Raw genomic sequence first — 24,561 nt, forward strand, 5'->3', positions numbered from 1 at the left:
GAAAAAATGTTTTTGGTCTTTTATAATTCTCATTAAAAGAATATCTGGCAAATTAAAAACTCTTACGTGTCTGCTTTAGCTCCAAGTTTGATTAAAATCCAAAGTTATTTTCCTGTTAAATTCTGTAATTTTATAGCCAAAAGCAATGTACTATGTATTGTGAATTTTGGTAGATAGAGATCTGTTCTAAAGTACAGTAAAAGAATGGGTATATGGTCTCTGGCCTACACAGAATCTTGTTTTTTCCTTCCTTTTGCTTAGATTTTTGATTCTCACAACTCTGTTAGGAGGCCAATTAGTTAAAATGCTGATCACTTTTCCCCCCTTTTTAACAACAAAAAAATGAGTTAGTATTTTATAGCCTTGTGGTTAAGAGCCTGGCTTCTACAGCCAGACTTCAGGGGCTACATGCCTATGCTAGCTGTAACTCTCACTAATCAGCTGTGTGATCTTGGGTTCCAGTTTACTAGTGTAAACTGAAATGAGGTTAATTATGGTAGCTACATCCAAGGGTTAAATGGGATGGATACAAGTTACCTAGGACCGTGCTCTGTACATAATAAGCTAACCCAACATGTTAGCTGCTATTAGTATACCTGTAACTAGCACCATATAGTTAACTGATGTGAGTTAGCCTGAAGCACCTAGCAAGATTCTGAAATTGCCTTCTGATTGGCCATAGATCATTTTATTTTGTGTGGTTTTTATGGGTACCCTAAACATAGGAAGTCAGTTAAAAATAATTTGGACTTCCCCTTAACCCCCCCCCCCCCCCCACTGCCCCAATTGTGGATAACAAAATTTACTTCTGTTAACCATTTTCAGGAAAGAAGGTTGTGTAGGGGCCCTGGTGGTGCAGTGGTTGAGAGTCCGCCTGCTGATGCAGGGGACACGGGTTCGTGCCCTGGTCTGGGAAGATCCCACATGCCGCGGAGCAGCTGGGCCCATGAGCCATGGCCGCTGAGCCTGCACTTCTGGAGCCTGTGCTCCACAACGGGAGAGGCCACAACTGAGAGGCCCGCGTACGGCAAAAAAAAAAAAAAAAAAAAGGTGGTTGTGTAGTTTCTTTCCTACATAGACATTATTTTTTGAATTGGTTATAACTTGTGCTTGTGTGTAGCCATTTTTGTGGCGAAAGGGAACAGGGCAACCACCAATGTATATCCAGGTCTATTCCTATTAGCATGTGTGTTTAGAAAAGCAGTTTTTCCTCCTCATTTAGTATATTGAATATTTTTGTGGAGTTATATCATTTGTATTTAAAATATTTTAAAATGTTTCTTTGATTATAAAACATTTCTTTGATATTTGTGTTCAATATATAGACTTTGGCACACACAGTAGAGTCTGTAGTCTTATCCGTTCAGACGACTACAAACATTTTTGTTTTTCTAGTTCTTTGTGTATTTACATGTGTTTACACACATTTATTTTGAAATCATGTAATTTGGGATTGTGTAACTATGTAACTCCCTCGCACCCCTACACATAACATGATCATCTAAGCATTTAATAATCTTGGAAAAACATCATTTGGGGTAATTTTTGTGAAGATTGACTGTAGTTTTAGCCAGGTCCCCAGTGTTGGATATTTGCTTTGCCCAGTTTTTCCAGGTAAATTTTTTCGGCTAATTATAAATAGCCTGTGAACATTTCTATGTTTTCTGGTTATATTCTTGGGGTTTTTTATTTTCTTTAAAGGTCTTGATACTGTTTTCATTGCTTTCTGGAGAGGTTTCAGTGGAAACTTATGGTAGCAGTGTGAAGGATTTTGCCTTTCATTGTAACCTCATGTTTTGCCAATTTATGCTTAAGATAGTAAATTTTGTGTGTTTGATAGGTAATAAGGTTGATATTTTAATATTTGTTAACTATATTTATTTGTCTTCATATTTTTGGCCTATAGGGATGATGTGACCTAGAGCCGTATTTCTTGGTCCATTTGAGATTTATGAGATCTAACTCTTGTTCTTAAATCATCTATATTTATAATCAATATTCTACTTTTTCCTATTGATGCCCCCACCCCTTCTGGTGTCTTGGTGTTTTCTTTCAGGGGATTATATAGGGTAGGGGTAGGGGATATTTTTTGTTCTTTTACATTCTTAAACTTGAATTCATCCTGTTGAACTGAATCATGAACCAGTTTAATATGCTAACGATTGTTGGGGAATTTTTTCTTTTGCTTTGAGTGATTTTTATTATAATATGTATAACTTTATAATTTAAAAGGCCCACAATTTTACAAACTTTAAACTTAAGCGAAGCAAATGGCTATAGATGTTTTTGGCTCACCAAAAAGTCTTAGTCATGTTCCCTGCCCGCCGCCCCCAAGCTCAAGAGCTCTATATGCAGGAACATCTGCAATGATTCTACTAATGGAATTTTATTTCACTCAGGTTCCTGAGTGGAAAAATTGGTAAGTAACCCAAACTGAAAAGCAAAACACTGGATCAGACTTAAACATACCTGGGGGCCAGGCCAGTCTGTGACTGGTGCATTAGACTAGAGTAAGATTAGAACACATAGGGTGAATTGAGTGTATGACCTACCAACTAGTACTGTAGTCATTTATGTAAGTTAAATAAGAAAGGTACAGATGGAACGTTTTGAAAATCTATAGATTGAATGCACTGCTAGAACCTTAAGTCATTCCCTTCCCCACCTACCTATTGTGCATATTCCAAACATAAAGGATGATTTGGTGGCTTACTGCATATGATCTTAAGCAAGTTGAGTCATTTACCAAAAGAAACTCACATTTTCCTAAAAACAGCATCATCCACCAAATTCAAGCATCTCCTAAAATGTAAAGTGTGGGCTGTAGGTTCTAACTGCCTGGGTTTGAATTCTGACCCTTTACCTACTAACTTTGACTTAACTTTGCTCGAAGTTCCTTCTCTGTAAAGGGTGTAGTTGTGTCTACCTCATAAGGGAATGAGGATGGCTAAGTGTGCTGTAAAGTGCTTATCCTTATGCCTGGCACTATAGCCTCACTGCTTGCTGAACCATTTTCCTTAACTTTATACAGCCTTAAGAATTTTCTTTGAAAATAATTTATTTTTCTTAGGCCTTTCTAAATTCTGAAAAGTAGAAACAATGGTTTGAAGGAATACTTGGTTTTATAATAAAGTCACATTTTGACAAGCTTGCACTGTCACGTCAAGATTAGGATTTAGCCTAAAGGGTTTTAGTTCCTATTGCCTAGAAATGTACTGACAATATGTCAGAGCTGAACTTAATTAAAAAATTTTTAATATGAAAGATTTTTTATGAGGTCCAAGAATGTTAAATACATTCTTTAGCTCATTGATAGTACCTACCATACCTAATATGTTCCAAATAAGTGAATTTTCATAGCAAATAAAGCTTTTCCTACATTAAAAAAGAAACTTGATACAGCTGTTTAAAGACTTTTCAATAGCCATTCAGTGCACTTGCCTATTGTTTCCCTTCAGATCCTTTTAGTATTTCCTTCCTGTTCTGGTGCTTTAAAAATTTTTTTAGTAACTAATTTTCATTTCAGTATCCACTAAATGTTATTAAAACAAAAAAGCATAGCATTGGATCATAAATCATCAAATCGGATAATGACTGTACTTTTGTAGTCTTGACTTTTTAAGCTGCTGGATAAAGTTTTCATGAAGATGGGCACTCAAATACAGCGCATTTTAGCCAAAATAATGTGAGCTTGAACATGTTACACTTAATTAAAAAAACAAAAGTTCTTGATGTTTACATCTAATAAATAGTCCCAGACAAAATAAACTTTGGATTTGGAAGAATTGGCAAAATTAACATTCTTTGTGGCTTAGTGTCAAGTCCCCTTAATTATAGGAAGGTTTTTCTCATTTCAGTGGTCAATAAAAGGAAAATGCAAAGTCAGCCCACTCTGCCCTCAGCAGCTGGTTACCTCACAACATGGTAGACTTTGGTAAGGTTTAAATGTGGACCAGTCACCGAGTGCCGGGAGCTCCTCTTGGTAGACATGACTAGTCACTGTGTTCAGATGATGGGAATCAGAAACCTCTGCATTTCAAGCAGCCTCTGCAACTCAGATGGCACTGGAAGTGGAAATGAATTTGCAACCCCGCTCTTCTTATGAAGAGGATCTGTGCTATGACCAGAATGCAAATCTTGACTGATGTCCCGGGAAGAAAAGGAGAGAAGGAAATTTTGTGTGTTTCACTCAGCACATAAATTTTACCTCCCCTTATTTAGAAAAATTCAGGTATGTTTAGTACACTTTAAATCCACTCATTTAGTCAGGAGACCTTAACAATGGTCCAAGATTTGTAGGCTGATGTTAAATAGGGTCACTCAACTCCGATGGCATCTTCCACTGTATACAGGTGATTAACAGCAGTAAATCTCTGACATGGTTTACAGTAAGGTTCAAACAGAAGGGGCAGAGCCAAGTGAAAACCACTGAAGGGGCAGAGCTAAGTAAACGTGTGCCTCAAGCAGTGTAAAATTTCTTGATTACCAAGGCACTTAAAGCTTTTCATAGTTTTAATACTTGAAGAGTTTTAAAAGCCCACATTAAAAGTGTGGAGAGCACTGGTTAAATACACAGATTCCCAAGCCCTCACCTATAGGCCTGCTGAATTGGAATTTTAAGTTAGCAGTTCCAAAAAACCTAGCTGACTGATAGATGAGGGGTCTTTGGAAAACACTTTTACAAACAGTGCTAGAAAAAGATACTCAACCATTAGTCATCAGGGAAATGTAAGTCAAAACCATGAGTTGCTTCTTTAATGGCCTTTTTAGGATGGCCATTATCAATAATGAAAATAAGTGTTGGCAAGAATGTGGAGAAATTGGAACCTTTGTGTATTGCTGGTGGGAATGTCAAATGGTGTAGCTGTGTGGTGGGAAACATGGGTGGTTCCTCAAGTGTATTTCCAAAAGAATGAAAAACAGACTCAAAGAGATAGTTGTACGCTCATGTTCACAGCACAACAGCCTAGAGGTAGAAACAACAGATAAATGAATAAAATGTGGCATGTGCAGCAGTGGAATATTACTCAGTCTTAAAGAAAGGAAATTCTGATACATGCTGCAACATGGATAAATGATGACATGCTAAGTGAAACATGCCAGACACAGAAGGGCAGATATTCCACTTACATAAGGTACTTAGAATAGGCAAATTCATAGAGACAAGGTAAAATAGTGGCTACCAGGGTCTGGGGGATGGAGGAATGGGGAGTTACTTTTTATTGGATACAGAGTTTCAGTTTAAGATGATGAAAAGGTTTTGGATATAGCTAGTGGTGATGGTGGTACATTAGTGTAATTAACGACCCTGAATTACACACTTCTAAGTTAAAATGGTAAATTATTTTGCCACAAACTTAAAAAAACCAAAAACAATGCTAGAGAAATGAAGGTCATACTGCTAATTTCATATATGTATGGGTTTTCTCAGTCAGCTCCTTTAGTAAGGAAAGGCATGCTCAAAGCCAGAGGGCCCAGAAGATGCCCTACTACTGTTCACAGACCAGTACAAAACTGCATACTCAGGACTCTTGAGGAAGAATACAGATAACTCCCACTCTTCAAATGTGTGCTGTGTTGCCACTGCTGGGTGGGACACGGCAGAGCAAGGTGGGTATGGATTAACTCCCTCTGGTTGCTGAAAACAAATTAACATCATAGTTTCTTCTACCTTGTAAGACAATCGTGCAGAAATGATAAAATCACAGTAGTGATAAGACAGTCAATGAAATGTTTTCCAAGCTCCCGGTGCTTGCTCTCTCCCACTGGCCACGGCCCTAGGTCTGCACTTGTCCTCCCAGAACACATTCAGATTTTTACCGCCAGGTCTGAGCACAGTATTAGGGTAATTTGTATATCTCATTCTTATCCAAGAAATTCCGAAGTATCTTTACATATCTGTTGTTATATTTTGTAATATAAGATTCTGAAGTCCATTACTGGCTGGAATAATGATTAGAAATTGTTCCGTGTTATTTTATGTTGCATTCTAACTGTATACTTCACAGTAACACTGATGAGTACAATTATTTGCACTTTAAAGGAAAGGAAAACTAAGATACAGAAAGTTCAAATGCTAGTAAATAGAAGAGCCTAACTTCATAGTTATCCATATCCTGGACTGAGTCACAGGAGAAGAGAGGCATGGAGAAAGGCTACCAGAACTGGGGATTGGCACAGGCAAACAAGCAACACAAGGGGAGGTGGCAGGAATCAGGATACCAAGTGTAGGGACCATCCCAGAATGGATGGCTGCCTCCCTCTGGGGACTGGACTTTTTTCTAAGATGACAGGCATTCAGGGCCAGTATGTTTCTGTCATGTAGGCCAACACATGCCACTCTGCTGCTTCCCTCAGCAAAGGAAGGGTAGGATGTGTAGACCTCATCACAGAGTTTGCTTCACTTGAATATTTTCCGTAAAGACTAATAGTTGGCTATTATTTTCACCTTTGCCCAGTTCCCCTTCTGATTGCTTTCAGGGGCCAATAAAATCTACAGGTGAATCTGCTAAGGTAATGGTCTATACCAATGGTTCCTGACCTTGACTACACATCAGAATCATCTGGGTGGCTTAGTAAAGCAGATTGGGTCCCACCCCCAGAGTCTGATTCAAAAGGTCTGCTGGTGGGTTTTGAGAATTTACATGTCTAATAAGTTCTCAGGTAATACAGATGCTTCTGTTTGGAACCACAGGAGAACCACTGTTCCATAACTTTCCAGGGACAGTAATGAGCCCATTCAAGACAAGAATTCAATTCCGATTTAATCAATTTATTAGATTAACCTTTCTGTAATAAACACTAGCCACCACTTGAGTCAGGTTTGTTACTGCTGAGATTAGACTCGCAAATTAGGGACATTTTGCTTACCCCTGCTGGTGTGAATAAAATCATCCTGTCAGTACCTCTCGGCACTTTATAACTTAAAATTCTAAGAAGCTGAGGTGTGGGCTTACAGTTTGCTATTTAAGAGGCCAGGTCTGGTGCTGACAGTAAAGCCACCATCAAAAGCTGCGTTAAGAACTTCATCCAGGCAGGTTGCTGTGACAAAAGTCAAATCCTGCCGGACATTGCCTGGGATTTCTTCAAGGTCTTTCTCATTCCTCTGAGGAATAATGACACGCTTCAGTCCCGCTCTGTGTGCTGCCAGCACTTTGTCTTTAATTCCACCTACCTGTAAGGAGAGAGGAACGTTATTAAGGTTTATGATCATCCTCAGGCTGTGGAAGAAACCCTGACCCACCTTTCTTTCACGCTATTTTAAAACATCCAAATCATCTTCCATTTTGCTAGAGCATGAGCTAGGAAAGCCACTAAAAAGGTTAACAGTAAATTCTTTACATTTCAATTAGTATTATATTAAATCCTTTTAATGGAAGATTCTAAATTTTTGACAGGTATGAGCACCTCTTCTGTCCGTGATTCTCTTTTATATTGTCAAGGTTAACATTTATATTCCTTTCTGCACTCACAACAATCTTGTTTATAGGCTGATTCTGAAAAAGCATTACATTATTTTGACCATAAATACCATTCCTACAGAGCTTAGTTGCATGCCAGGATTATTTTCTTCTGTACAGGTTTAAAGCAATGACCTCTGTGCCGTGTGATGAAGAAAACATCTAGGCTCTTGTGGTGGTTTTAAAATATGTCTGAAATGGTCCCTTCAGAAGGTGGAGTCTAATTCCCCCCCCTTGAATGTGTGCCAGGCTTAGCGATTTACTTGTAAGAGTGCGGTGGAAGTGATGCTGTGTGACTTTCAAGGTTAAGTCACAAAAAATAAGAGCTTCTGCCTGGATCTCTCTTGGATCTCTTGCCCTGCAGGTAGCTCAGGTAGCCCAGGTGTCTGAGGTCACCCCAGCAGTCCGGCCAACCAGGACCAATCTGCAGTCACGTGAGTGAACCACAACAGAAGCAGATGCCCCGCCCCAGTCAGCCTTCAGATGACTGACTGCATCCAGGCTGGTATATGACTACATGATGAGAGACCCTGGGCCACAAGAGCCCAGCTAAGCCTCTCTTGAGTTCCTGCCCCACAGAAACTAAGAATAATAACTGCCGTTTTGGGGTGGTGTGTATGAGTAATAGATAACAGACACAAGTCTCAGTCACACCACCCGGAACACGTGACCCCTGGAGACAGCCCTCAGAAGCCTGCTCCCACCTGTGGCACCAGACTGGCTGGGCTCTAGGCCTTTCTGCACAGCGGCCATCCTACCACACTGTCACTCTCTTGCCAGGCTTTTCCTTTATGCTGCTGAACTACACTTTCAATGTAACTTCTTCAGAAAGAGTGTGAGATAAACAGATTCCCTGCACGTATGGAAATGTCTATCTTGCATTCACATTTGGTTGACGGTAAGGCTGTGTATACAAGACGATTTAAACCCATTTTCCCTCAGAGTCTTGAAGGTGCTGTGTATCTAGGGTCACGGATGAGAAAGCTTTTTCCTCCGTGATCTGAAAAGTCATGAGGATGCAATCCTTTTTCCTAGTTGGTACAGGCCCTTTCAATCTGAACATAGCCTTAAATTCTAGGAAATGCTCCATTATTTCCTTGACAATTTGTTCTCTTCCATTTTCTCTGTTTAGTTAGATGTTGGATTTGTCAGACTGTTTTTTCTATTATTTTTTTCTGAATAGTTCGTCGACCAATTCCTAAAACCGTTCTTTTAAATTCAAGAGCTTTGTCTTATCCTCTGTTCTTGAATTATGTTTTCTCCAGACTTAGCAGGTCTTTCTCTTAAATGCTGCTTTTCTCCATGTCTCCCATAATAGTTTAAAACTGAAGGCTTACTCAGAGCTGCTGTGGCTTCGCCTCTGCTGGGGGTAGGGAAGCCTTTTCCTGCGTGCAATTTGCACTGAGTGCAGGGGACCTAGTGGAAGAACCATTTGTTCTATGGAGATTTCAACGAATCCCCTGTTTTTCATTTCCCACCCCCTTCCTTTTCTAATGGTCTGAACCTTCCGGCTCTGAGCCAGTGCTTTTCAACAGATTCCTGCTGGGAAGACTGTCTCTACCTCCAATTCTGTTACATCAGCTGGGGACACTTCTATCTTCTAGAAGTTGGCTGAACTATCAGCTGATGGCTCCCCACTCATTTTTTTTTTAACATCTTTATTGGAGTGTAATTGCTTTACAATGGTGTGTCCCCCCTCATTTTTAAAAAAAATATTTTTCATTTATTTATTTTTGGCTGCGTTGGGTCTTCGTTGCTGTGCGCGGGCTTTGTCTAGTTGCAGCGAGTGGGGGCTGCTCTTCGTTGCGGTGCGCAGGCTTCTCATTGCAGTGGCTTCTCTTGTTGTGGAGCACGGGCTGTAGGTGTGCGGGCTTCAGTAGTTGTGGCACGCAGGCTCAGTAGTTGTGGCTCGCGGGCTCTAGAGCACAGGCTCAGTAGTTGTGGTGCACAGGCTTAGTTGCTCTGCGGCATGTGGGATCTTCCCAGACCAGGACTCAAACCCGTGTCCCCGTGCGTTGGCAGGCGGATTCCTAACCACTGCGCCACAGGGGAAGTCCTTCCCCCCTCATTTTTGACTGTTATAATTTATTCCCTTTATTCCTTGCTTAGCTTACCATTTTGAACTAGGAAACTAAAGAGTTTATGGTCAGTAAAGCACTTGCTCATTTCCTTTTAGCAGTACAGCTAGTATCAACCACTACTGTCACTAGAAATGCAGTAGTTCTGGGGTAAGGTAAAGAAAAGAGATCGACATTCCTATTGAGTATAGATATACAGTTATATCATAGTAAATAAGGTTTAGAACATGACTTTCTGGTTGAATTAAATTTAAAAAATCAGGGAACTGAGAGCATTTTTTGTGATCCTAATTGGTGATTCTGTGACCTACTTTCACCATTACCTCATAAAATAAAGGCATTCTCATAATAAAGAACATTCCTTTTTTTCTCATTTTGCTATTGAACCCACCAAAACTTTATTGTAGTCTGGTACTGCTAACTAATGACTTAAACCTCTAAATGATCTCTCAAGTTCTATGCATTTTTCAGTGTTTTTATAAGTAGTTATGATATAGGCTGGAGCCCTAAAGCCTCATATGTACAGAACTTTTTCAAAATTTAGCAATTAGGCATCGTTAGTCTTTACTACAATTTCCATTTTATACTACTTCTTTTCTATATATTTTTTTTTATCAATCTATCAATTACAGTAATCTAAGTTATCTATAGGCAGATAGGAGGTCTCACAGGAATTCCAAAAGGTGAGAATTGGGCTTAAAGTTTAAAAATAGCTACCATCTTATTTTACACACATGCCATATATTTAACAATTCATTAACTAGAATAAAGCCTCAAATCTTCACCTGAACAGCTGATATTTCTGGTGACCAGACTGATATTTTTTACTGTAAGCAAGTCTTCTTTTTTAGTAGAAGGGAAAACATGGGGAAAATTGTCAGTTTTTCCTTTATTTGATCAAAATTTAAAAATCTGAATTACAGATACAAAAATTTAATGTTTAAAACTAAGCTATTCATAGGAAGAAGGCAAACCACTATTAATTTAGATTTTAAAGTAGTATTAATAAAAATTTTAAAAACCATATAAATAGGTTTCTTCATACATACTGGAAGAACAAGACCTCGCAGTGTGATTTCACCAGTCATGGCTACATCTGAACACACCAGCCGCCCACTAAAAAGTGAGGCGAGACAGGTTGCTATGGTAACTCCAGCAGATGGTCCATCTTTTGTGACAGCTCCAGCTGGGAAGTGCAGATGGATGTCTGTGTTCTCAAGAAGATCAAAACTTCCAGAAGCTTTAAAAAAGGAAAAAAGGATTTTGATGTAGAAAAATTAAACCTGTTTTTTCTCCGAAAAAAGAAAATCAAACAGATAAAAATGAATGTTTCGGGTAAACAGATCCTTCAAAATATTAACGGGCAGTATAAGTAAAGTGGGGGTCTGGAAGAACAGCTTCATTCTATTCCAAGTAGCAGGAAAAACAAAACAAACCCTTGGAGTCAGTTTCCAGCTCAGGTTCCAGTCAAACAGTCCTCAACTGGGAACTAGAATTTCCACGGGAATTCAAAAGCAAAGGTCTGTGCTTTAAGGGGTAACTGGATCTGTCTCTGAACTGTGGGATGCCTCCTGGGTCAGGATCCCAAGGCTCTCCTTTGCTGCAGCTGCACCCCCCGCCCCTACTCCCTGGGGTGGGTCGCTCACCATTGGTCAGATGGTATTTCTTGGCGTTGCTGCGGAGCCAGCTGATAGCCAGGTGGGCAGACTCCTTCATGACGTCCCCCAACTGGCCGGTCAGAGTTAACTGGCCTTCGCCATCCATCCGACTCGCCTCCACGAACATGATTTCCCCACCTAAGGGAGTCCAAGCCAAACCGATCGCCACTCCTGGTTGACTCAGACGCTCAGACACCTTGAGAGAAAGAAGGAAAATGATCGGTAAGGCCAACAAGAGCCGAATTCTTTTCAGGCTGACCTAATCACAAGCGCTGGCTCTTCCTCAGAGGGCTTAAGCTTAAGCTGCACCTCAAAGTACTTACTACTGCACATGACTTGGGAGTCACATAGGGCTTTTTTGCCAAGACAGACTGGCATTTATCAGAAACAATTTTACCTTAAAGTATGTGTGAGTGACTTTTGATACTTAAGCACCACACCTAGTTACACATGCCCTAATTTTCAGGAACAAACGCAATCGTTTTATCTATCTCAATGCTTTTATTAGGCTGCATATTTAAAAACACTACAGCACCGAACTTCATTTTAGGCAATCATGAATTTGCTTCTGGAAGTAGAAACGCTCTTTTCAACGTACTTTTGAGAAGTGTTAGCTCCAGAGGCCAAGGTATATATTAAAACCCCTGGATCTTACTTCCCTGCCACTCATCTTTATTGCCGCAGAGACACTGTAAAATGCTACTTCACTATGTCCTGGATCCTTTCTGTGTGCTCGGAGGCCCACTGTGCTGCCTCACTTCCATATTAAACTGATTGTGTCACTCACTGGTGATTACAAGCCAAATAGGTTAACACATCCAAGTTATGAAAACATATCAAACGTAACAGCTGAAAAACAGTTATGTTAACTTTTATCGCACATTCTGAGCCTCCAAATTTCTTATCGTAATAGAAGTTATCCATGTTAGAGGAACTGGGCACAATATGTCAACCCAGCACTAATGCAATCATGAGATTTTTCCACCAAGAGGTAACTTTCTCACTACAGAGCAGTAGAGTCTATAGCCTGAGTTTCTGGTTAAAGGGCTGGGTGGCTGATGCTTACTTTTCCAAGGGGCTTAGATGCTGAAAATCCTGATTTTAAATGGATGTGTGACATCCATTGAAGCTACTGGGCACTTATTTTTAGTAGTAAACATAAAAGCCTATTTTAAAGTTGGTTTTATATTTAAAATTTTAATTTTATATTTAATGATGTTAGAGACTGGGAAGGCCAGGTTGCATCGCTGGCTGAGCTGACACTGTGCACCACGGATTTCACCTTCCCTCAGCTTTGCATCTGCCCTGTTTTGTATCTATTTGAGGAAAAAGACACAAAAGATCAATATGCAAAAGATCAGTACTATTTAAGGAAAACACAGAAACAACTATTTATAAAAGTGTTCACAAAGCTTGTTCTTGCTAATATAAAATCAATTCTCTATACCTGAACGACATCTACTTTGGGTGGGAACTTGTCAGGGGTTCCTGTTTTTACTGCATGGCTCTTTTCTAGGACTGACTGAACCAGTCCTAAAGAATTATCCTCAATATACTGAATCCTGTGCTAATTTAACAGAAAAAGCCATATAGCACAACTTCATTAGCTATAATGAGAACAATCCCTTTTAACAGCTAAATCCTCAAAACTCATTTTGTCAGAATAATACCAAACATGTCCCCAAAGAATCAGAAGTAGGATTCATGTTGATAACCACATTGCTTCAAGAAACCAAGCCAGTTTCCAACACTCTCCATCTGCCAGTGCTCTGGGTAAAAGTAACTGGTCCATTGTTCATTGAAAGGACAGGGGGTAGATAAGTACACGTGACCAAACCAAAACCATCCAGGCTCATAACCACTTTATTCTAACTTGACGGTAAGTGCTGAAATATTAACCTGAAGATGGGACCAGTGACAAATCTGTGTAACTCAACAACAACATACACGGGTGGGAGAACTGAGGGCAGGAGTTACTATCAAACCTAGAGTCTCGTGATGAGGCTAATAGCAGTTATCTAAGAAGTAACGAATCTGTAATTCTTAGACTTGGAGTCATATTCTTCAAAGTCATGTGTTCTGAAATTGTAACAATTCTCTTAACAACCAAGCATCCAGTTTCTATGTATTTTTCCCTCGGAAATAATGAGTGCAAGTAAATATGAATTTAAAAGATAAGATATATGCTCTTTCTTCCTCCCGCATGCAGTTTCCCAGCCATCTTAAACCCTTTATACAGAACAATTTGTATTTTATAGACTTCCCTAACAAGTGATTCAATACAATAATTTCAAAACTATGTGTATCTACTGGTACTTTTCTACCAGTTTCTAATTCCATTACTGGTTTGTGGAATCATCAATTGTATTAGCCAAGACAGGCCTAGGCTTGATACTTAGAACGTTTTTCCCTCTAAATGTCAAAGTGGAGCAGGAGTTTCTCAAGTTCACTTCTGTCATTCAATTTCCCTTGAAACTGGTGCTTCAAGTTTCCTTTATCTGTTAACTAAATCTTGTTCAAAGAAATGGTCATTTTCTTCTGTAATAATTCTATCAATCATGTAAATATGTAGACTGAGGAAGTGTTTAAAATATTTAATGAAAAACCTAATTAATAACAGGATATGTCTTATAAAGTATGACTGCATTCTGAACACTTCAATGATAGCAGTGTTTAAGGAGCATCTGAGCATCTAATCATTGCCAATTTCACACTGTTCTTTCCTCTCGATTAACTTAAAATAGTGATATTTAGTGATATTTGACTGAAATAGTAAATACGTACACTCTTTGTGACCCTTCCAAACCTAGATGAACACTTACAGTTTTAATACCTTGTTGTTTACTGCTGCAGCCATCAGAGGGACTAAGAGTTTTACCTTCATCCAATGGTGCTTTACTGGCACCGGGAGCCTGGCCCCATCATGGATCACAGGGATGTCAAGTGAAAACCTCAGAGCGGTGACAGACTACCTACCTAACCGCATCAGATAAGGGGCCGCTTACCCCCCAGCACGGGGAGTGCAACAAGACCATCTAGCCAGTGCCTGTATCTACAGAGAGCCCTGCAGAGGCAAGGGTCCATGTCTGCGGAGTTGGGACAGGTGTCACAGGAGAGACTGAGCGGTCTTAAAATCTGCTAGGCAGAAAAAGGCCAGGAAGCCTTTTCGCAGCAGAGAGGCCAGCAGGTGCCAAGGACTCAAGACAGGAATAATATTGTGGGCCTTCTCGCCAGGGGCAGGCACAGTGCCTCGCAAAACCTGAGCTGTCAGATGGCTGCGGTATGTGTGCAGGTTCGTGCCTCAGTAACGCTTACACCACACGTTGGTTTGTTTTCTATAGCTTGCACAGCATTTTTTATGCTCCCGCCAGGGTTGTCACCACGGCGGCTCTCCATCTGCCAACTTCTTTAAAGTCTCTGTAGGAATATTTGATTTTTCTAGTTGTGAACTTGTTTGCTTTGGAGGAGTGCCGGGGTCAGCCACCGTCACCTCTGGAAGCTGTGCGACACGGCCCCGGTCTGGCGCAGCACCGGCGCCGCTGAGAGCCAGCTGCTTGCAGGCCCTTCCAGTAAGGCCTTTCCTTGGTACAACTGGCTGGTGGTGGGCCAGGCTGAGTGCAGCATCGCTGCTGTCCTAACAGGGGCGTGGGGCACAGCAGGTCTGAATGGAGAGGGAGGAAGAAGGAATTTACTCCCATGACTCTTTGGGCATTTCGTTAGTGTTTATACACTTTGCTCATTTCTAGCACCTGCTTTTATCTGTCTGCAAGGCAAGCACACTGATGGAATCTCCTGGAATTCACCGGTGGATGCATTCTATTCAGGACGTTTTTTTAAAACCTGCATGTCTAGTCTCTTCTTCCCTTTATTACTATTTTTTCTAAGGGCAGTGACCTTCGCATAAGAACTTTTTGTCCACCACTGAGGCTTTCATACAAACTATGAATAGAGTCAGGAATACTCAGATGACACATTCTCAGGATTAGCAGACGACAAAACATAGACGCTCGTGGCTTGGATGACTGGTTTTCTGAGGCTGAAAATCAAATTTATCCTGGAAAGACTAGAGTTTATGTGTTTTTCTGATTGTGTCACCACATTTGTAGTCTATGAGATTGATTGTTACCCCCAGAGATATACAGGAACTCTATATGTTGGGTTTTTTTTGGGGGGTGTCAACTGCAGGATTGTATTATATTTATATATCTAATTATGTATATATATCTAATATGCAGATAATATATGTGTGTGTGTGTATATATGTATCTCATAATGTGGAGGCTTCTCCTGGCTTCACTAGGATGAAAATGAAAATTATAAGATTCTCATCTCCCCCCAAAGAGGTTCATGTAATCAGTAAAAGTAACTGCAACCAAGTTTACCATTATTAATGGCAATCTCATAACTGACCAGATCAAATGAGACTCAATAGCTGCGTCCTTCCTAAGCCCTCCATGCTGGGACCCGGGCCTGCCTCTGAGGAGGTGTTCTGAGAAACAGTCAGGGAGAATGAAGTCTCGGCTGCCCCAGACACCGGCACCTACCCCACCCTCTCCCACTCTCTCTCTCATAATGCAGGGAGATCTGTTATTTTTTAAAAGTGGGTGTTTAACTGATCTTGCTTCTTTAGGAAACTTTATTGTATTTGAAAAGGTGACTTATGATACTATTCCTAAATATGAAATCTAGACAAAGTTTCAGGAACTCATTTTTCAACCTGTTGAGAGAATTCTAAACGGATATAACACCAGTAAAAGTGTGCCTTCTTATCTTTCTTCCTGTTAGTTTGCTAGGTCAGTAACATTTTTGGTACTAATGTATTTTTGCAGACTCATCTTCAATGAAAATAAAGCACAGTAAGGGGTGGTATAGGTTATTAAAATTAAAGCAAATATAAAATTAGGGTTATAATAAAAATAATAGGGACTTTTACTTTTGTGACTGGGCATAGGTCTATTTGTTTTAAGGGTGTATGGTGGTTGCAGGAACCGGTATTTGTTTTTTTAGCACGTACCGGGCACTATGGTGGGTGCCTTATATACATTAACTCACCAAATTCTAAAAACTATCTAAAACCTATATATAATCCCCCCATGAATCGGATGACGCCAGCACGGCCGAGGAGGCGGAGTTCATCACGCTGAGTGGCGTGCCTCTTCCTCCTAACCCCTGCTTATGGCAGCCGGCTTCCCATCTTCATTCTCTGCTCACTGCCTTCTAGAGTCAAACCCACTCTCTCCTTCCTGACCACCCTGAGTCCCGCCATCACCCTGGGTTTCTTCAGGGAGTACCTGAGACCCGTGCAAGCTGGCTTCTCTGTCTCTAAGCACACCCTTAACTCCAAAACCACGCTTCTCACCCTCACCCAGCCACCCTGTTCCCGGTCCTTATTGCCAACAGAAGCCATACGACCTTTGAAATCTGAATTTAACCACCCCCTTCCCTGACCACCACTTTTTCATCCTTCTAGCTCACTTGTACTCAAAACCATCAACTCTACCTCCTTCACATTATACACCAGCTCTGTCCCAGCTTTACTGCTCTCCTTGTGCACAAATACTCCTCTGTTCCAGCGTTATCATCTTTTCCGTGTAATTACTCAACACTCTCAGCCCGCTTTCTCCATCATACCCGCCACAGGGGACCCTCATCACAGACCAGCTCTTCCTTCACACCAGGGACCCCACCGCGCCGCACTACCCCAAAGACTCTGCTCCTGTGGTACCACCTCTCTCTCCAGCAACCTCAGTCTGACTCTCTCTACTGCACTATTCTGACCAGCACACAGGCTGCCATTTGTAACCACTCTCCCTTTGACCTCCATCCTCCCTTCTAGCCACCTCACTTCTCTGCAGTCGTTCACAGCCAAGCTTCTGAAAGAGCTGCCTACAAACTACTTCTACTTCCCCACCTTCCACTCCCTCTTCAACACACTCCCATCACTCCTTGTGAACCCACTCTGTCAAGGTCACCTACAACCTCCATGCTGTAGAATCCGGTACACAGACAGCAAACACATCTGCATGTTCCCCCTTCTTGAGACAGTCTCTGCCTTTGTTTTCATGGTGGCACAACATCCTTGTTTTGCTCTTACCTGACTGCCTGTTTCTTCTTAGTTTCTCTCTGTCTGTTTTGAGGGCTCCTCTTCCCCTACGTGACCCTAACTGTTCAGGGCCTGCTCCTAGGCTCCCTGCTCTTTACTCCGTATCCTTTTCCTTTGGTGATCTCAACATTCCCAGGACTTTAAAAATCCTCTGTTTTCTAACAACTCTATAATTTATATCTCCCATTCCAAAACAGAGTACTATAGTTGGTAAGAATGAAATGAAAATCTGAGGTAGAGCAGGTATGCCTTTTTGTTAAACTGCTGTACTTCAAGCAATTCTCTTTTAGCAGGAAAGGGCAGGAATTATCTTGGCTGCAGGGTATTATAGGAGAGTGGAAAGAATACCGGACTTGAGTTGGCTGATCTGAGTTTAAAGATTGGCCTCACTAATTGCAACTTATGTGAATTTGCATGATTCATTTAATTTCCTTAAGCTCTTTCCCTGTGTGTAAAATGGACGACCCCTAGCACAGTGATGGACCTTTTGGACAACAAAGAAATGTTCCATAAATCTTAATTTCATGGATGCAAAAAGCTGTGGTTATATAATTTGGGGCTGATGGTCATTAGACCACTAAAGGTAGAGAAAGAAACCCCTGGCTCCAGGGTAAATTCTCTCAACTGTGGAAAATATGAACAAAATGTTCCAAACTCCCAGATACCAGACCTTCTATTCTAAGATGCTATTTATAGAAGGGAAAATGGCTACTGGATTCATACTGGTCAAAGTGTTCATATGTAATAGCTCAGATGCTACAAAGAAAATAAAATAGTTTTTGCAGTGATATCAAACAGAGCTATTAAGCAGTGTTTATAAAATTTCTCTTTTCTGTCCTTGGGCTCTTTCTCTGCCAAAGCTCCAAGAATGTCAGCAATGCTTCCAAACCTAACAGGAGCAGTCATGGCCGGGAGAGAAGGGTCTGTGCAACAGAAGCACGCATCCATCTTTTGTTTTTATCAACTGCCCTGGTGTAAATTCCCAAAGAATGGCTGGCATGTACTGTTCTGGAAAGCCAAGAGAAAAGAGCCCGCCGGACATGCAGGAGCAGAACCTGTTTCTACTGTCACTCACAGAATCACTGGGTTCACTCGGAACAGGAAAGCAGCTTTGGCCCGCGTTCTCAACCAAAACAAGTTTTGCTCCACTTCTTTCAACACTTCAAAATTTAAATCCATCCACAGTATCTTAAGAATTCAAATAACCAAAATAATGTTTCTGATTCTATCGTTCAGGACCAGGTTTACTGCCAACAGTAAACGCGTTCTATTCTTGTAGCTGAGAGCTTTGCAGAATTAAATGACTAGCTCAGAGTTTAGGAAAATAAACAAGATGGGTTTGGGGGCTACTTCTCTTCTTCTCAGTTTTAAGACTTGAGGAAAATCATGTTTACTGGTAGTGATTTCAAATGCTGGATGGAGAGATTATCTTCTGCATAATTCACCAGATATTATCTTCTGAAAACCTTTTTTCCTTTACACAGACAAGGTGATAGTAAAGCTTCTGAACAAAGATGCTAATAAGTTCAGTAGTAAAATACATACTCTTTCTAGTAAATGCCCCAGGAAAGCTCATATAAGCATCTTATAAAATATATCACAATACCTCAGCAGTCACAGCTTCCCTTGGTGATCTCAACATTCCCAGGACTTTAAAAATCCTCTATTTTCTAACAACCCTATAATTTATATCTCCCATTCCAAAACAGAGTACTATAGTTGGTAAGAATAGACCAACACCTATTTCTATCCAGCTCCCTTGACTCGGTCCTGCTCCCAAGGCCTTTATGGCTCCGCGTTCCGCTATGAGGGAGAATTACGGGAGAGAGATGGAAATAGGGCTGGGCTTGCATGTTGGTTTAACTCGAAAGGCACTAGTAATAACAATGAAAGAACAAATCCTGAAAGATGCCATCTGGTCTGCACTAGAGCAGCATGAAGCTAAAGCCAGGCTCATGTCTTCAGGTATTCTGTACTGGGTTGTTTCCCTCCCTCCTCCAAGTCTTTGATAGCACAAAGAAATACTTAATTAAAGCACATACAATAGGGATATATAGTTTCTAAGGAGGAAAGTCAGAGAAAGTCAGAGACACTGTTCTTAAAATGAAACTGGATGCAAAGAACAAGATCAGACTGGGTTTCCAAAAGAGGATCTGGCCAGGGTCTCTGGTGCTCTGCAAAAGCCACATTATCACATTAAGCACCAAAATTTAATACCATAGAGAACACAAGTTTCCAATCTTAAGACAAAATTCAGCCTCCCCAAATACCCAAATCTACTTCTCCCCCAATCTATTAGGCAACCAATAGAGTAAACTGGTGGGTATCAACAAAGGAACGAGAATGATCACCTCCATTTCATACATCGGGGGCCCAAGGATATCTTTCAGAGCGTGGAAGTCAATCAAAATTGGCATTTCAGGTGGTAGGGCCAAGTCGGTAGTGTCATTGATAGATTCGGGTTTTGTATCTTCTACGATGTGTTCTCTGTAACCTAAGAGAGAAAATTTTATTTAAGAATTCTCAGAGATTTGCAGGTATGAAAATTTATTAGCAGTAAATATCAAACAGAAGCTCAGTGGACTTCCAACCGTTCAGTCACCTTTATACCTTTATTAAGGCACAAAAATTCACCTTGTGTACCTGTGGTACGCAACAGAAGAATTAGTCTTTCAAGAGCCCCCGAGGGGTGACACAATGCATTGCCCTGTTCATTTACTTTCACTTGTTTGTCCTCCATCTTCCCCCATTAAAGTGTAAGCCCCAGGAGGGCAGCAACCTTGCCTGTCTTCTTTTCAACCATTATATTAAGCCAAGAGCAATGCCTGGCACTGTTCAACTGATGGCCTTTAGAGGCCAGATACTCAAGTGTCAGATGCAATAGATTACCTTGTACAATTCTCTGTGAAATCAACACAACTCAAGCTGTTCAATTCCCTCCTCAGAGGAGTTGCATCAGGTGTCCCATTTCCTGACAGCCAACGTGAACTTGGAAATGACAGAACCCCTAGAAGCAATGCCTCTTGTGTAAACATATAGCTCAACTCCAAGGTTATTATTTTACAATAAAAACGAATATAATTGTCATCACCAGGGTAAGATAATATGAAGCCTGGCTTGAAATCCCTATAATAATGGACTATTTTCTTTACCTGCCTAAGAGCCCTGGCTGCTGATATCTTGTCGAAGGACTGACTCATTCTGGTTGAGATCAGACAACCAGGGAGCAGGAACCAACTGCCCTAGGACCACCGTTTCTACTGGTCTTTGTAATTCCAATCTGAGTAAAGAAAAATGTTACTTCAGTCTATAGCCAGAAACCTAAAATAAGCAGAGGTTTAAAAATGTAGGAAAGGGCTTCCTTGGTGGCTCAGTGGTTGAGAGTCCGCCTGCCGATGCAGGGGACGCGGGTTCATGCCCCGGTCCGGGAAGATCCCACATGCCGCGGAGCGCCTGGGCCCGTGAGCCACGGCCGCTGAGCCTGCGCATCCAGAGCCTGTGCTCCGCAATGGGAGAGGCCACAACAGTGAGAGGCCCGCGTACCGCAAAATAAATAAATAAATGTAGGAAATATCTGGCTCTATTCATCTTCATTCCCTGCTTTTCTTTTCTTTTTGTTTTACCATAATTCTTCTAGTTCTTGTACTACCTCACAAAGTGCTTTAAAATATTTTTCTTTTATTGCTTTCTTTCCATACACCCTTCCTTCTGGAAATGATTACTGTATATATTAATATACAACACATAATAATTACAAAGTCACCTAAACATTGTATATCCATCTATATTTATTCTAGCTTTGCTACGATTCTTCTATTCTGATACCATGAAGTTAAAGGAATTGCTTTTCACTAACTCCTTTCTTTTCCAAAGTGATTACTGAATATGTTAAATCATATTAGACCTTAATTTTAGATTCCAACGATAATTGGACACATCCTGGGGTGTCCCCAAATGATCCCCGTGTCTCACGGCCTTGCTGTGACCTTCAGGGAAAGGGCTCTCTTGGCCTACTCTCTTGCTGGGCCTTACAGGGCTCCTCTTCAAGACTGAATCACAAGTGAAAGCAGACAACAGTTCAGACTTTTTGCCACTTGCTGGCTATTTTACTTTATGCAAAACATTAAACCTCTCACTACCTGTCTCTGCAGGATTCTTGTGAGAATTAAAGAGAAAACCCTTTGCAGACTGCAAAGTGTAATACACACACTGTATCCTAAGTGTGGGTCTTGAGTTATACATAATCTCATAGTCATACCTCTGTAATGTCACTTGATCTTTCAAAGTTTGGCTCAACCAGATTCTAGGAAGTCTTCCCTGATCTTTGCAACTTCTTACAGCACTTACTTATCTGTTTCACTAAACTGAGCAATTCCTGGGTTACTCAGTCACGTGTAGGAGATCTTCTGTCTGCTGCTCTGTTTGCAGCAACATCAGTGACCAACGGTGGGGAGGCACTTAAACCATCAGTTTAGCTACACGTAGATCTCAGAGCGGAACAGAAAGTGTCATTGCTTAATTAAAATTAATGCACAGAGAAAAAGCGCACTACTGTCTACAGTTACCGTACACTAAAAATGAAGGGCTCTGAAACTCTAGCCAATGCATAGAAGAGGCTGTGACTTTCTTTAGCCTGTTGTGTTTTGTGACGGGCTTTTCTGAGATCTAATTACTGTTGCCAGCCTGGAATTCACTATCACAGGAGGAAGTAAAGCTGGATGGGTGAGAGCCAATCCACAATTATGTAACCACTGCTTTGGGATATCCCATCCCTTTCCAAGTGGAGTGAATTCAGTGCTTTGAGTACTGAGGGGCTGGGGGTGTGGAGAGCTACTTCTAATGCATCTAGACCTTACAATGCAAAAGATGGCCATTCACTCCAGGCTCTAGGCACAGCAGCTGGGTGATGAAAACTGCAATAAACTTAGAACTAATCTGTGCTTCAAAATGTTCCATCGTGGAGCACAAGCCTAGAGAACTAAAGCTCATGTCAAGAAAATGGTGCCAGCTAATCAGGAAAGACAGGCTGGCACTGGATTTTAAGAACCATCCACTGCACCTTGGGTAACACAAAGCGAGAGCAAGAGAATGCTGGATTTTCAGAGAATACACACTCTGATTCCTCATTAAACATCATCTCGCCAACATGCCATTCAAGGAATGAGGCCCAGGTTAGAGCTGAACCCTGAGGCCTCGCACAAGCTTTCAGTACTCAGCTCTAGTGCCACGTTCTCCGTAGTCAGAAGGGATTGGCACCAAGAGAAGATAGTGGCAGAATCTCTGGGCCTCATTACGGGCCTTGCCCCAGATCATAACATTCATGCCAGGTGGACTTTTTAAGGCAAGGCAAACAAAAACAATTAAAAAAAGTTCAACCTCCCTATAGGACATGGACCCTGTCCCACAAATCCTTCCTGTTGGAACTGTACAGTTAACATTCTTCTTCTATGCCCTTATCTTGGGCTAAAACAGTGGTTCTTAACAAATGGGTAATAGTCACATGAAAAAATGATTATTTCACTAAGAAGCAAAGAAGTTTAAATTATAAAAACAAGATACATTTTCTGGTTACAAAATTAAAGTAACCAGTAAAGAAGTTTTAAGAAATGACAAAGTTCAATGGAAAAGAGAGTGGAGAGATCTTCTCAAATACTATTGCTTATGAAAATATAAATTGATTCAATCTTTCTGGAAAGCCATTTGTCAATATACTGAAAGCCTCCTAAATAGTCATAATCTCACACCCAGTGATTCTACTGGGTTGGCCAAAAAGTTCCTTCGGCTTTTAAGTAAAAATAAAAGACACATTTTTCATTTTCACCAAGAATTTTATTAAACGACATATTCACCGTTTTGTTCCACTACCTTCTGCCATTTTTCAGGCAACATCATAATTCCATCTTCCCAAAACATTTTATCTTTTTGAGCAAAGAACTGTTCCAGGTGCCTTTTACAGTATTCCAGGGAACTGAAGTTTCTTCCATTACGAGGATTTTGTACAGACTGAAATAAATGGAAATCAGAAGGTGTTATGTCTGGTGAATATGGTGGATGAATCAGAACTTCCCAGCCAAGCAGTAACAGTTTTTGCCTGGTCATGAAAGAAACATGTGGTCTTGCGTTATCGTGATGGAAGATTATGCATTTTCTGTTGACTAAGTCCAGACACTTTTCCTCAAGTGCTGCTTTCAGTTGGTCTAACTGGGAGCAGTACTTGTTGGAATTAATCTTTTTGTTTTCTGGAAGGAGCTCATAATAGAGGACTCCCTTCCAATCCCACCATATACACAGCATCACCTTCTTTGAAGACCAGTCTTGGTGTGGTTGGTGGTGGCTCATTTCATTTGCCCCACGATCTCTTCCGTTCCACATTATTGTACAGTATCCACTTTTCATCACCCATCACAATTTGTTTTAAAAATGGAACTTTTCATTACGTTTAAGTAGAGAATCGCATGAGGAAATACGGTCGAGAAGGTTTTTTTCGCTTAACTTACATGGAACCCAAACATCAAAGCAATTAACATAACCAAGCTGGTGCAAATGATTTTCAACACTTGATTTGGATATTTTGAGTATACTGGCTACCTCCCACGGGGTATAACATTGACTGCTCTCAATTAATGTCTTGATTTCATCGCTATCAACTTCAATTGGTCCACCCGACCATGGAGCATCATCCAGTGAGAAATCTCCAGCACGAAACTTCACAAACCTCTTTTGATACGTTTGATCAGTCACAGCACCTTCTCCATACACTGCACAAATCTTTTTTTGCATTTCAGTTGTGTTTTTACCTTTCTTGAAATAATAAAGCATAATGTGCCAACACTGTTGCTTTTCTTCTTCCATTTTCAATATTAAAGTGGCTACACAAAAATTCACCAGTTTTGATAAGCTTTTTTTAAAAATGCACGCTGATATGACAGTTGTCACAATACAGTCTAACAAAATTGCTTTGAATGAAGTTAAAGACAACTCAGCGCTACTAGAAGCATCTTACAGAAAATACCAAATGAACTTTTTGGCCAATCCAATATTTTGAAGGAACCTATCCTTAAGGGCATAACCAAAAGTTTAGACAAATGTTTAGACCACAAATATACTCACTGAAGCACTATCTGTAACAGCAAAAATTAGATCCATTGTAAATACGCAACATTAGGAACATGATTATGTAAACTGTGGTACAGCCACACATCTAATAAAATACTACACAGTCACTAAAGCTGTTTCCTAAGTGTTTTTTAAGTGATGCGAGA

At 40.7% G+C, this 24,561-nt stretch overlaps 1 protein-coding gene across 1 annotated transcript in view; it reads right to left on the reverse strand.

Annotated features, from left to right (window-relative positions):
* Nucleotides 1-6,756: 6,756 nt before the first annotated feature.
* The window catches only part of LONP2 (lon peptidase 2, peroxisomal), a 101,947-nt gene continuing 84,142 nt past the window's right edge, over nucleotides 6,757-24,561 (reverse strand). The window contains exons 12-15 of the mRNA XM_082862924.1: nucleotides 19,651-19,793; nucleotides 11,185-11,392; nucleotides 10,588-10,778; nucleotides 6,757-7,174 (exon numbers count right to left, since the gene is read on the reverse strand). Of these exons, the coding sequence (XP_082719050.1) occupies nucleotides 6,953-7,174; nucleotides 10,588-10,778; nucleotides 11,185-11,392; nucleotides 19,651-19,793 (764 nt within the window). The 3' untranslated portion in view covers nucleotides 6,757-6,952. The remainder of the gene's footprint in view (nucleotides 7,175-10,587; nucleotides 10,779-11,184; nucleotides 11,393-19,650; nucleotides 19,794-24,561) is intronic.

This window comes from Leucopleurus acutus (assembly GCF_964270905.1).
Source record: "Leucopleurus acutus genome assembly, chromosome: 20".
Lineage (NCBI taxonomy): Eukaryota > Metazoa > Chordata > Mammalia > Artiodactyla > Delphinidae > Leucopleurus > Leucopleurus acutus.